The 15,326-nt window shown below is 37.7% G+C and overlaps 1 protein-coding gene across 1 annotated transcript in view; it reads right to left on the bottom strand.

Annotated features, from left to right (window-relative positions):
- Oseg2 (intraflagellar transport protein Oseg2) overlaps positions 1-13,576 on the bottom strand; it is a 52,223-nt gene extending 38,647 nt beyond the window's left edge. The window contains exons 1-2 of the mRNA XM_073986374.1: positions 13,390-13,576; positions 12,955-13,300 (exon numbers count right to left, since the gene is read on the bottom strand). Coding sequence (XP_073842475.1) covers positions 12,955-13,300; positions 13,390-13,428 — 385 coding nt within the window. The 5' untranslated portion in view covers positions 13,429-13,576. The remainder of the gene's footprint in view (positions 1-12,954; positions 13,301-13,389) is intronic.
- Positions 13,577-15,326: the final 1,750 nt, after the last annotated feature.

A 15,326-nucleotide genomic window follows, 5' to 3' on the forward strand; every position in this document is an offset into this window, starting at 1 on the left:
CACAGAGCGATACACTTTCATGTCTCTTATAGAAGTAAGTGGCAACCGCCTCATAGAAATCCAAGAAAAACCAACTGGGACTTTTTCCATTCTCTTGCAACTTCCAGGCTGTGTGAAGTTCCAGAACCTCGCACAGTAGGGGAAATTGACATTCAGGTGGGAAATCTCACAAAGGTTCTGAGGGAATGCTATGAGATGTCTTGCCCATTAACGTATCCCGGAAGGAAAGCTCAGCCCGTCTGGTGGAACAAGGACCTAGCCGATCTAAGGAAAACCAGTAGGAGGGCATATAACAAAGCTAGTAGGACCAAACTCAGTACTGATTGGGATCTCTATAGAGAATCCTTTAATAAGTACAAAAGGGAGGTTAGGAAGGCCAAAAGGGACTCCTGGATTAGTTTTAGTGAGGCCATAGAGGGAGTTAGTGCAGCGGCAAGATTTCGCAAGGTGATCTCAAAGGACCCGAAAACCATTGGGAGCATTAAGCGGAATGAGGGCACCTGGACTAACTCAGCTCTTGAGACTCTAAACCTGTTGGCAAGTACACACTTTCCTGGCTGTCAAGATGCTAGCACGTGTCGACCTAGCGAAGATGCGAGCGGAAGCTACACCACAGCAGAGTGTGACCTTGTCGACGGTGTAATAAGTAATCCTAGAATCTCATGGGCGATCAGTACTTTTCAACCCTATAAATCCCCTGGGCCGATGGTATCATCCCTGCGATGCTTCATAATGCGCCTCGAGTGTTGATATCAATGCTAAGGAAGATTTTTAGGGCTTGCATTCTGCTGTCGTACATACCGGCGCTATAGAAGGAGGTGACTGTGACCTACATTCCCAAGGCTGGGAAACCTGGTCACACCTTGTCAAAAAAATTTAGGCCGATAAGTCTTTCCTCTTTTCTACTTAAAACTTTAGAAAGGCTACTAGATTTGGAAATTAGATTATATATAAATAATGACCTTGTAAGCAATTCGCAACATGCTTACGTAAAAGGGAAATCGACTGACACAGCGTTACACGAGGTCGTGGGTTATATAGAGAAGAACATGAATGACCCGAGCTTCACTTTAGCTGCCTTCTTAGACATAGAAGGTGCGTTTAACAATGTGAAACTCAAATCCATTCACTCGGCTCTAGAATCACTAGGTGTCCCCTCAATTCTAGTCAATTGGATAGATAGAATGCTCGAAAGTAGAATTATCAATTCAAATATAGGAGAGAGTTCTATTAAGAAGTCGGTCACCAGGGGCACACCACAGGGAGGAGTTTTATCACCCTTGTTGTGGCTTCTGGTACTGAACGGGATACTTTTAGAATTTGACAGGTTGAAAACCAAAGTAGTTGCCTACGCTGATGACGTAGTCATCCTAATCAGCGGGAAATTTCTATCAACGCTGTCCGAACTTATGCAGGGTGCTCTAGGAAAGCTCTCACGCTGCGCCCACCAAAATGGACTTGGTGTGAATTCAGCGAAGACAGAGCTGGTACTATTCACCAGGAAGAGGAATACTGCTGAGTTTGTTCCACCAACTCTGGATGGTGTGCAATTAAGCCTCTCCACTAAAGCTAAGTACCTTGGTGTGGTACTACACCATAGGCTCCTATGGAAAAGGAACACCGAGGAGAGAGCTAAAAGAGGGTTAATCGCACTATATTCCTGTAAGAACACCATAGGTAAGAGCTGGGGTTTAAAACCACATATTATACACTGGTTGTATAAGACTGTGGTTTGTCCCATCCTAACCTATGGTTGTCTTGTGTGGTGGCACTCACTCAGTATAAAATCAAATCTTTCTAAGCTAACCAGGGTGCAACGTGCCGCGTCAATTCTCACTACTGGAGCTATAAAAAGCACACCTCAAATGGCGCTGAATGCTGTTTTAGATGTTCAACCTCTGGACATTTTGGTTCAGCTCCAGGCCTCCAGGTGTGCTTTGAGGCTTAGGGAACTTGACATGTGGCGATGCTCAATGGCTGGTCATCCAACTGTTCTGCGGCGGATTAGTAGTCAGGCAGTGATTGCAGATAGAGGGGGGGGGGGAGACTGACTATATGTCACCGTCTCTGGACTTCAACACACCTGACGTCTTAATACCCGATAGGGGAGAATGGGTTCAGTGCAGACCAATACCTGATAGCCTATCCATCTTCACTGACGGGTCTAAGATGGAAGACGGCACGGGTGCTGGTGTGTACTCCGAAGAACTGAACTTCAGGTACTCCTACAAACTTAACGACAACTGTAGTGTTTTCCAGGCAGAAGTCTTTGCAGTATTGAAGGCCTTAGAGGCACTAGTGGGAAGGACAGACTTAGCAGACAGGGCGGTTACTATATATGCAGATAGCCAGGCTGCGCTAAAAGCTCTAGGATCTTTCACTATTAAATCTAGGATCGTTCGAGACTGTAGGTCTGTTTTGAAGACCTGCAGACTGCCAGTAAGACTTTGTTGGGTACCTGGTCACTGTGGTGTAGAGGGAAATGAGATTGTGGATGAATTGGCAAGGCGGGGTTCGCAATCAACCGACCAGCAAATGGAAGTTGGAGTACGACCCCCGCTTTGTCATTTCATTGACAAACTCACAAGGTTCAACGTTGAGAAAACCAAAAGAATTTGGCAAGATGCTCCTGGTTGTCGGGTAGCAAAGTCAATCTGGCCGGAGATCTCGGCACGTAGAACTGATTCCCTCCTCTCGCTATGCAAGTCGGAGATCAGGGTTGTTGTAGGGGTCATTACTGGCCACTGCAACATCAGATCCATGACATGCAGATGGGAGACCAATAGCAGTGATTATTGCAGGCTGTGTGAAGATGCAGAGGAGACGAGACGATTGAACACCTACTGTGCCAGTGCCCCAGATTGGCGGCCAAGAGATATAGGCTCTTTGGCACACACATGATTGAATCGCTCTCTCACCTCTCTTCTTCCGACCCATCAGTCCTGCTTGCATACTGCAGAAATCTTAAATGGCTATGGGGCAGATCAATTTGACTGCATTTTAGTCTATTTAATAACTAATATACCTCTCTTGCTTTCTTTTCTTTTATTCCCCTCATCCTCCTCCTATACCTTCTTGACCCGTCTCTTCCCCTCCTACCATTTCCTCTCCTATCCAGCAGCAACAAAACCGGTACTCATCTGTATACAACCACACGCCATCACATCACCAACAATCACCACCATCGCCAAACAATAACCTAATCCATAATCATCTAAGCTCATCACCATACCCACACCCACACAATCACCACCACATACATATCATCTATAACACTGCTCAACAAAATTGAAAAAGTTGAATGTTTCAGACGAAGTTGAAGTTGTTTCTAGATGAAATCGGCGAGTTATTTTCAAATCCCGTCCCGGTTTTTCTCCATCAGCTCTTGTTTTTGAGATATAGCTCAAAATCGGTTTTTACGAGTTTAACCCAGACTTTCGTTATTTTCGGATACAAACAAATATTTTTTTGTGGGTTTTTCGACATTAATATATTAAGGAGATGTTGTACGCTCGAAACAAATCGTTTTTGAAATAGTTATGGTGAGTATATATCAAAAAAATATAGAAAATATACGACGGACCTTGTAAAAATTGCATATTTTGAGTACTTTAAGCGGTAACTACGTCATCGGGGGAAGTCATAGGATCTTCATATAGCAATGCGGATATGCTTAGGGTGCCTACTATATAGTCCAGTATTCAAATATATAATATAAAGTTCATAGCGCCCATGATTCGGCCATAACCTAAAAATCATCATGAAGACTGCCATTGAAAAGTAAATGGCATATTTGGTAATGATATCACTGGTAAATTATTTCCCTTTAGCAGTCTTCATGGCGATTTTTAGGTTATGGCCGAATCATGGGGACTATGAACTTTATATTATACATTTGAATACTGGATTATATAGTAGACACCCTAAGCATATCCGGAGTACCATACGAAGATCCTATGACTTCAACCGATGACGTAATTACAGCTTAAAGTACTCAAAATATGCAATTTTTACAAGGTCCGTCGTATATTTTCTATATTTTTTTTGATATATACTCACCATAACTATTTCAAAAACGATTTTATCGAGCGTACAACATCTCCTTAATATATTAATGTCGAAAAACCCACAAAAAATATTTGTTTGTATCCGAAAATAACGAAAGTCTGGGTTAAACTCGTAAAAACCGATTTTGAGCTATATCTCAAAAACAAGAGCTGATGGAGAAAAACCGGGACCGGATTTGAAAATAACTCGCCGATTTCATCTAGAAACAACTGCAACTTCGGTTGAAACAAAAGTCCTGTTGACCAGTGTAATCAACACACACCCACAATCATCACCACACCCACATCATCAACAATCATCACCACACCCACACCCAGCAAAACATACAGAACCACCAAACATGAAATAACACCAACAACAATACCCGGATTTACAAACCAGGATGATCACAATGGACCACAAGGTCTCCGAGTGGAGTGGCTGCTATATACAGCAGCTGCGCATCCTATAACCTAACCTAACCTAGCCAGGCTTGCCCTATATTATACTAGTCTTTAGCGGCGTTGCCCTGATAGAGGTAAAAATCGGGGCATAGAAAAAATTTTTTCCACTTTTCTTTGAAAAGCCTGACTAATACAGGACTTTCCATATATCATAAGATTGTTTGTACGTACTCTGTACATAACCCTTAATGATTTTTCATAGTCATTTGTTGGAAAATAACTTCAAAAACTAGAAATTGTCTACCAGGGACGTTAATTACTATTATGCAAAAATTACGTCAGGAACATTATTCATTTTTTCGGAATCAATGACAAAACTACTGAAAACGATAGGGAAACAATTATTCCACCATTCTTATTACTAAAATGACACAAAACGCCAACAATATGGTAATTATTAATCGATTATTGTGGTGCATAATTTTCAAAGCTCAATTTAAAAATGCCAATTTTTTGTTTTCCGGTAAAATTTTAGTATAACGGTACTGTAAACGGAATATTTTTGTATACCATTTAAGAGACAACTTTCAGCCTACCAAACTGTTGTTTGAATTGTTGAAAAATCTCAACTCGTTTCCAAGTTATCAACGTTTACTTTTTTATTTTAGGTTGCATCATTTTCAGTGACAGTCACTGTATGTAAATGAGATGTATATTAGAACGACAAAAAACAAAATTAATTAAATTAAATAAAAACTCTAACAAATAAATGACCTTTGTCATAACAAATAAATGACCTTCGTCATAATAACAACAATTAAATAAAAATTCATAGCATGAGCCCGGCTGCCCCGGCTGAGGTTTGAACCTGGGACCTCTCCAACAAACATGCAATGTTGCGACGTCTTAGCGTTCTAAGCCATTGCCAATCTATCAAACTCCGAACTGAAGGCATGACAATTCATGAAGGAAAAACATCTTCGATTTGTATATGTGTGTGTATTGAAGAAGGATTCTAGGAAGACCAGAGACACTAGGTTGACTTGATAGTAAAAAGGCTTCAAAAATACTTCACTACTGCAAATTTGCAATAAGTTTAATATATTTACAAGTTTTTAAACTCAGCCTTTGTCTAGCACCACATCTAATATGCCTGACGAGCTGAATTAAACCATCAGCGAAACGATCGTAGCATATTGGTTGGATGTGTGTGGACTTCGCTAGATATCACATTTTCAATACAAACTCCTTAGGTCATGATAGCTCAATTAATTCAATTAAATAAAACTCTAACAAATAAATGACCTTCGTCTTAATAAGACAACATTTAAATACATTTTTTTGATTGGAACTCCTTCCTATCCACTAAATTTTTTCTATTTGACTTAAAAACCTTACATATGAAATTTTATTAAGATTGGTTAACGTTAACCGGTGCCACCCGAGCGATCTTTTTTCCATAATAATTTTTATGGAGCCAAAGGTCCATTTTTACGAAAATTCTCTAAAGGCCGCAATTATGGTCCAATCGATGGAATAAACTTAACCAGATCATTGTTGTAGCTAAAAAATGATTTCTACAAAAATTTATGACGATCGGTTAACGATAATCCGTGCCCCTGACCGATCTATATTTCCACAGTACTTTGTGTGCGGGCAAAGACGAATTTTCAGAATTTAATGAACAGATTTTGATATTGCTTCCATATATGCATATATGGCCAGTTATAGGTAATTTGGTCCCTATAATATACTTAGTATAAAAATCCGAGCCGATTTCCATAAATACCTACCTTAAGACAAATTTACATCCCTATAGGAATCAATTAAATGTGGCTCATCTGAACTGCAGGAGTATAAGGCCCACTACTAAATTTAACGATATTAAATATATACTGCGCGACAAGATTTTAGACGTTTTTGCCGTTTCCGAAACATGGCTTTCATCAGAGGTTTTAGACTCTGCAGTTTCTATTCCTGGGTACCGTCTTTGTCGTTGCGATCGTCAGATGCCTGATAGGGGTAGGAGTTTACGTCTCTGAAGATCTCCGTTTTAAGTGCGTTTTTCGAGTATCTGTGATGCATTGTGAATCATTATTCCTTGAATTAAATTTGCCTCCCGGTGCCATAAATATATTTGAAAATCTCCATTGCGAAATGTTATCTGAGTACAATAATATTGTAATTCTTGGCGACTTTAATTGCAATCTATTTCATCCTTCCAAAGCTAACCGCTTTCGATCGCTTTGTACACGATTAAATTTCAGTGTCATATATATAATTGTTCCACAAACATCCCATAAGGGACAAGGGAGACTTCTCTCATATCAATGAGTGCACCCCGATTCATATTAGCTCAATGATATGGGGGCTACAGTTTATCGCCGAGTCCGAAAGGCTTGTCTAAGACACCACTTTTGTAGAGAAGTTTTACATGGCTGAAATACTCAGGAAATGTCGCCAACATAACTGAGGGGTATCTTGCCACCGTTGAAAATTTTGATGTTGGCTGGTCGGGGAATCGAACCCACGACCTTATGTGTGCATGGCGGGTGTGCATACCATTACACCACGTTGGCACCCAAAAATTTGAGTGTCACACACAACTCAAAACCTACGCATTTCGATTTAGGTAGCCGCTCGACATCCTTGATCGATTTTATGCTAGCTGGTGATTGTTAGCTTTTCCGATCAGTTTCAGTGTACATCTATATCGGATCATGCTTTGTTTTTTGGATCCCTCTCTATTAAATATAATGCTATTCCAGAATCTATTGAATACCGTGACTTTAACAATATTGATTGGAACGGGTTATTATCGTTTATGAGTACGTTCGATTATGACTTGGTTTTCGGAATTTTTGATGTGGATTCAAAGTGCTCATACATACATTCACTTTTAAATCACATTTATTCTTATGTTCCTACAGTGATAATATATTCCATAACTTTAGAGAAAGCAGGTAGAATGGATACGGGTCTTAAATCATCAGGTTCGTGAACGGAACGAGATTTCGGAGTGGGGACCACACGAGCCACTTTCCACGAAGAGGGGAATATAGAGGTAGTTAATATTCTGTTAAATCCATGATGATATCAGATATATACGGAAAACCTAGTTTAATAAAAACAATCGGGATGCCATCGACACCTACCGATTTGGACTTCACTTTACATATAGCTGCAAAGATCTCAGATTCGTTCACACCACGAAACATGAAAGTCGAATCTGATTCAGAAAAGTCATCGATATTGAGGGAAGAAGAAGCATCGAGGCATTAGCAAAAAAGTCATTATGATATTGACATCTATGTTTATATCATGGTAATCGTTTCCTACACACCGATATCCTTTTAGCAGTTTCCATAATCTGATAGAATCCATACCACTGAAAATTTCAGAATAGTGATTCCATCTTTCCCGACGAATGACAGCCCTAGCTTTATTCCTATATCTACAAATTCAGAATTTTAGTTCTATATTTTAGCAAATACCAAGAGGTTCAAAATTTAGTTTCACTTAACACTCATCGAACACATATGTAATTACGAATTTCCAAAACTACTTCCATATCTCAATTCTACTCTCTAATCTAAATTCCAAATTTCAGGATTCTAGCTCTATCCGTCCACCCAAATCCAAATTGTACCAAATTTAGTACCATTTAGTACGTTTTTCTACCCATAAGTACGAGTTTTTAAAACTACCTCAATCCTATACTCCAACAGCCATCATAATTTCAAATTTCAGGATTCCAGCTCTATCCGTTCACCCAAATCCAAATTTAGTACCATTTAGTACTTTTTGTACCCATAAGTATGTATTTTGAAAACTACTTTCATTCTGCACTCTAAAAGTAACCTTTATTCCAAATTTCAGGATTCCAGCTCTATCCGTCCACCCAAATCCAAATTGTACCAAATTTAGTACCATTTAGTACGTTTATCTACCCATAAGTACGAATTTTCAAAACTACCTCAATCCTATACTCCAACAGCAATCCAAATTTCAGGATACCAGCTCTATCCGTTCACCTTAATTCAAATTGTACCAAATTTAGTACCATATAGTACTTTTCGTATCCATATGTACGAATTTTCAAAACTACTTCCACTTTTCACTCCAATAGTAACCTTAATTCAAAATTTCCGGATTCTAAATCTATACCTTCGCCCAAATCCTAATTGTACCAAATTTAGTACCATTTAGTACTTTTCGTACTTTCCAAAACCACCTTCCTGTGTCAAATGTACTTGATAACCTTGATTTTCACTCCAAATTTCAACTTTAAGCTTTATCCGTTCATTAAATACAATTTGTACCATATTTAATACCTTTTAGTACTTTTCCTACCGTTCTAGTACGAATTTTCAAAAACCTAGATTTATCTGACCCCTTCGGAACAAGAGTGACCCTCACCCAAAATTTCAAGTTTCTAGCTCCAGCCCTTTAGCCTGGACGTTGATTATTAATCAGTCAGTCAGTGAATCAGTGAATCAGTTCCAGAACAGCAAGAATATACTAATTTTTACTATTGCTTAAGCCAGAAAATGAAATTCCCCACAATAAAACAAACATAACATTAATTTCTTAATATGCAAGCCCTACTCTTACAAATCTCCAAATACACTCTTTGTATGTTCTCTGTGAACCCATATCTTAAAGACTGTTTCCGTCAAATAAAATAAAAACTTCCTTCTTCTTACTTGCCAACAGCGATATTAGTCGAGTAAAATCGGATGAAAATAAACCCATATTTATCCATCACCATCCTAATTACTTTGGTTTTATTCCTGCTTCCAATTCTTTTTACTTCCAATACTTTGCGGAATGTCGAAGCTGAAAGTACTCTTTTTTGTGGTTTTGAGTTTTTTTGGTTAGTCATTGGCTCTTCAGACGATTGCTTACTTCCCTCACTCAGAACATCCCTGAGAGATAAAAAACTATTGCCTCATCGAAATAATGGTTTTAGACCCCAACCTGTCTGTCTGTCCGTCTATCTGGCTGGAGCGCACGATAACTCTCGAATGGATTTGGTCCAAAATTTGGCTTTCGTAATATTTTGTCCAAACTTAGTTTAAGTTCGAAGATGGGCCATATAGGGCCACTCCCTATGGTACCTCTCCCACAAAAGTTCGGAAAAAATGTATACACAATAATTCTTGAAGGGAGTAACCGATTTGGTCCATACTTTGCACGTTGTTAAATTTCTATCAGACATAGATGAGATTTCAACACGGACTCTATCGGTCCACTCGTTCGGGTATCTCCCACACAAAATTTCAGTAAAGTTCAGTTTAGTACCTGCTCTTGAATCGCTTTGTTTTTTTAACAACTTGTATTCGATGCCCCCATTACGACAGTACAGTTTTATCAGGGGGAAGTCCATACTTCCTGAGAAATTAGTCCGAAAGCTGTAAAAATATCCTATGGCACAATGTGTAGTGGTTGGAGCGCACGATAACTCTCGAACGGATTGGCCATCGTAATATTTTTTTCCGAACTTAGTTTAAGTCCGAAGGTGAGCCAAGTCGGTCCATTCCTTTAGGTACCTCTCCCGCAAAAGTTCGAAAATATTCGGAAAATTTGTGCCAACGATAACTCCTGAAGGCAGTATCGGATTTGTTCCATGGTATGAGTATGGAGTATATATGTCAACTCCTTCAGGTACCTCCCACACAAAATTTCGAAAAATGCAGTTTATTTATTTATTTCGAATCGCTTTTATCTTTGTTGTAACAACTTGTATTCGCTGCCCCCATTATGACGGTGTAAATTTTTCAAGGCAAGTCCATATTTCTTTAGAAATGCCAGCCGATTCGGTCCAAAATTTGGCTTTTCTAATATTAATAAAAAATTTCACTAAAATAGTATATCTGCTGAACGGAGCAACCGTCCAAACCTTGGATCTCCTAATATATTGTCCAAATGTAGTTTTACTTCAGAAATCGGTCTTCTCCTCAGGTTACCTCCCTTACAAAAGTTCAACATTTTTGTTTAAGTGCAGTTTAGAATCTGTTCGAAGAACCTTTGGAAAATTATACCGATGCTATCCTTTGTGGTCCTGTTTAAGCGATATTATGTTTTTCGTGGGAAGTCCTTCCTGACATCGTCACATCACAAAATCTATCGAAAGGAATGACTCCTAATCACCCCATTCCTTCCAGTACACTCTCCGCAAAACTTTTGAGCTTCAAACCACAAATATAATTTTTGTCGTCAAGTTCATATTTCCAAAATCGGCCACAAAATCTGCGTATCCGGTATTAGATTCGATATTGTCAATAGATGAAAGTTTCAACTCACACAGGCTGAGGGTATATCTCTGTCGGCAAAGCCGACTGATACTTTTTTACTTGTTTCTATTATTGTTTTTTGAATATTATTTATACTGTATTATTCTGTACTGTATGTATTGTTTATATTGTTTTTATGCTTTTTTTCGATATTATAAAGGAAGAAATGTTATCGTAGTAAAAATTAATAGCTTCTTGATAAATATCGAATTTTTATTCCATACTTTATTTTTAGAAGTTATACCAAAACATGGACCTACCCAGCAAAAAAATCCTCCCAAAATAATGGGTTTTGTAAGGTGTTTTTGGCAGCCGTAACTACTTACAAATCCCCCTACTAACACGTGACTAACGGATCCGAATTTTTGCTGGGTATATTGACAAATTTCCGTGGAGAGGAATTGTAAACGCTAAGAATCTCAAATGGCAAATTACGACAATTTTGGTTAAAAATTGTAGCTAAAATCCTCAAAATTACGAACATTGGGAGGTACCGTTATACCAATGTTGACAATTTTTGGTAGAGACAATTTATGAGCACTAGAAACCTCAAATGTCAAATAACAGGTAGTTCGGCCAAAAAGTAGTTAAAATTATCAAAATACCTATAATTGGGAGGTGCGGCTACATGGGGGCTATACCAAGACATGTACCTATGTATGTTGAACATTTTTGGTGGATAAGTTCTGTGACCACTGGGAACCTCAAATGTCAAACAACAGGTAGTTCGGTGAAAAATGTAAAACCATCAAAATACCAAAAAGGTTTAACGGGGCTACAACAAAACATGGACCTATGTTGAAAATTGTTGGTAGAGTAGTTTTGTGACCGCAAATCGGCAGGTACCGCTATACGGGGGCTATACAAAAGCATTGACTTATGTTAAAACATTTTTGGTGGAGATGATGGAACCTCAAATGTTATGTTACAGGGAGTTCGGTCAAAAAATGTAGCAGAAATCCTCAAAACACCGAAAATCAAGAAGTACCGCTATATGGTGGCTATACAGAAACGTAGACCTATGTTGACAATTTTTGGAAGAGTACGTTTTGACAATTATAATTGTTCCACAAACATCCAAGTGGGGACAGTGGAGACTTCTCTCATATCAATGAGTGCACCCCGATTCATATTAGCTCAATGATATGGGACCTACTGTTTATCGCCGAGTCCGAACGGCGTGCCTTACGACACCACTTTATAGAGAAGTTTTACATGGCTGAAATACTCAGGAAATGTCGCCAACATTACTGAGGGGTATTTTGCCACCGTTGAAATTTTTGATGTTGCCTGGCCGGGGAATCGAACCCACGACCTTCTGCGTGCAAGGCGGGTGTGCATACCATTGCACCACGGTGGCACGTTTTGACAATTGGGAACCTAAAATGTCAAACAACAGGTAGTTCGGTTAAAACCCAAAAAATATTGAAAATCGGAAGGTACCGTTATGTAGGAGCTGTACAGAAACGTTGACCTATGTTGACAATTTTTGTTAGAGATGTTTTGTGACATCTATGAACTTTAAACATCACAAAGTTTTGCTAAAACCCTCAAAATACTTTAGGTATTTTCGGGACGCGCCGTTATATGGGGATGATAAAAGTTTTAGGTGGACATTTTTTTGTGAGCTGAAAGCTCAAATGCTAAATTACGGATAGTTCGGTCAAAAAAACACCGTATGGGGGCTACACCGAAACATGGACCTATGTTAAAAATTTTTTAACAAATTTTAAATTACAGATAGTTCAATAAAAAATATAGCTAAAACCCACAAAATACCGAAAATCGGGTGGTAAAGTTATAGGGGGGCTATACCGAAACATGGACATATGTTAAAGATTTGTCGGTGGTGATATTTTGACCACAAGGAACCTCAAATGTTAAATTACAGATAGTTTAATCAAAATATGTAGCTAAACCCAAAAATACCGAAGTCGGGAGGTACGTTATATGGGGGCTATACCAGAACATGGACAAACATTTCCATACATGGACATACATGCAAACATATTATATGCTATTACAAAAAATATATATAATAAATATTAACTTAAAACTCAGATAAATTGCATACGTTACACCTTAATATGTATACAAAGACTGTCACAAATGGCAACGATTTCGCTGGCAGGTCATGTTGTATCTTTTGAACATCCAAAAGTTTTATATACATATGTACCTGTAGTTAAATAAAACACATAACTTACCCGCAATTATGGCTCCTGTCGATAACCATATTAGAGCTGTAACAGCTGCTGATTGAGGAAATTTATTACAAATTACTTTTTTGTCATTCCATGATTCTCCCAATTTGTACACATACACTATGTTATCACTTTGACCCACAGCCAGTTTCGTTGAATCGGGACTAAAGGCTATACCACGTATCACATACGACTGTTTGCCATTAGCTGGATTTGATGGTTTCGTAGAAAATTTGTCACGGCGTTCACCAGCATCGTCATACAACAGTATGTGGCGATCGGCTGTAGCCACAGCTAATTTTTTGTGATTTGGTGACCAGGCCAGTCCAGCAATACGATTTATGTGGTCCTTTTGACAAAAACAAAATGATCAATAATAGTATATAAAACTATGTAGCCGAGTTTTTATTTTAACCACACCACAAACAGTTAACTTACCTGACCATCTAAAATGGTTTTTAGATATTTTAATTGCATAGTGTTTTTATTTATGCTTCTTTTCACGTTTTTGCTGGTTTTGCTATATAAAATAATTTTTGTTTGCCTTGTTCCGAAAAAAATCGATTGCCTGACATTTGCGTGGGAGTCATGGCAACCACAAGCACCCTGTATTGTGACACCTGGCTTACTAACGGTACAAGGGTTGATGTTCTTGTTGTTGGATTTTTTGTTTACAAGCGTTGTACTCATTTGGCGCCAAGAGTTTTAGTTTTGTATTGTTTTCAAAATTCAACAAGTGGAATTTATTTAGTATTGCATACATCCTTGAAAATTAGTACTACTGCTTTTTAACTTTGACGGTCTCCTTTAACATTAACAAGTAAAACATTACTACTGTTTTATACGGTATATGGTATATGTAAAGAGGTAGATCTAAATGAAAAACAATTATAGAACCTTAGTTTTTCCTGAATTCATATAACTTTAAAAACACAAAAGCTGCAAGTGGGTTTGTTTATAATACTTTTTATGGACACTTTATAAAAAAGCCGAAAAATTAATGAAATGTCAAGGTTTGAATTGTGGATATGGTTAAATGTTTGTTTCAATGCATAAGTGAAGAATTTCTACCATGCAAATATTTATTCTAAAAATAAAAACAATTTTAAAAATCATGGAATTCGATTTTTTTTAAAACTAGCAGACCCCGGTCCGCGTTGCTGGCCCGTCGTAATAAGTTTTAATAACAACTTTTTAAGAACTTTATGCTTGACAATTCAAAAATAGTCGAATTCTCCCGCTTATAGAGACTTATATGTTTTAGTTATTCATGGCTGATGGACCCTTGAACCTCACTATAAACCATGAGCTGTACCCGACGACCAACACCGATATAGTAAAACGTATCGAGCTTCAACTATTGCGTTGGCTGGACCATGCCAAGAAGATGAATAAAGCCACCGGCATATGCATACGAGGCATTTTACGACAAAACTTCAATGGAAAGACCAAGTTGAATATGATGTCACAAAACATGGAATCCAAAATTGGAGAAGCATAGTAGAAGATCGGTGCGTTTGGAAATATATGCTTAGTTAGCAACAATATGTTCTGTTTAGAATAAAAGTCATATAAATAAGTATAAATGAGACCACCAAAACATGGTAACTACACGCAGAGAAAAAATATTGTTGGAACAATCATATTCTAAGAGCAAAATAGTGTATTTTAAAATTCTTAAAATATGTATTGTTGGCGCAACAATATATTTTGTGTCATCATGTTTCCAAATAAAAAATATATGGTTGAAACAACAATATATATTTTCAGATTTTTAAAATACACTATTTTGCTCTTAGAATATGATTGTTCCAACAATATCTCTTCTCTGTGTGTATCAGAGAATAAATTGTTTAAAAATAATAGAATTCCAATTTATACTAGATTTCCCAAGTGATGAGCCTGGTGCAGAGATTGGCACATAATTTATCGATTTTGGCAGATCAAAAAACACACATAAAGTTAATAATCTTGAAAATTACATAAAAATAAAGAAAAATGACATCTGTAGTTAGATTATCTAACACATTTTTTTAAATACCGACAAAAATTAGTAAAATTAAAACGCAAAATTATGAATGAAAATTTTAAATAAAAGTTGACAACACTCTTGCTATCGGTAGAACTTTATGACTACTTTTTATTCGTCGCTAACTTACCGAAAAATATCGGTAATTGCCGAAATTATAAGCTTTTTAATTATAGCGACGATTGTCGGTAACTCAAAAATGTGTTAGAGAAACCCACTACTGGTGATAGAAATCATCTGTGTATTGTATTCAACAAATTACATAATTGGTCCGCATTTCTGATTGTTGGAAATCCAGATCCAATGCATTGGGGCAAAATGTCATGACAAAGAACTGGTGCACAAT

This window comes from Musca autumnalis, unplaced genomic scaffold (genome assembly GCF_047663935.1).
Source record: "Musca autumnalis isolate F117 unplaced genomic scaffold, ASM4766393v1 scaffold_4, whole genome shotgun sequence".
Classification (NCBI taxonomy): Eukaryota; Metazoa; Arthropoda; class Insecta; order Diptera; family Muscidae; genus Musca; species Musca autumnalis.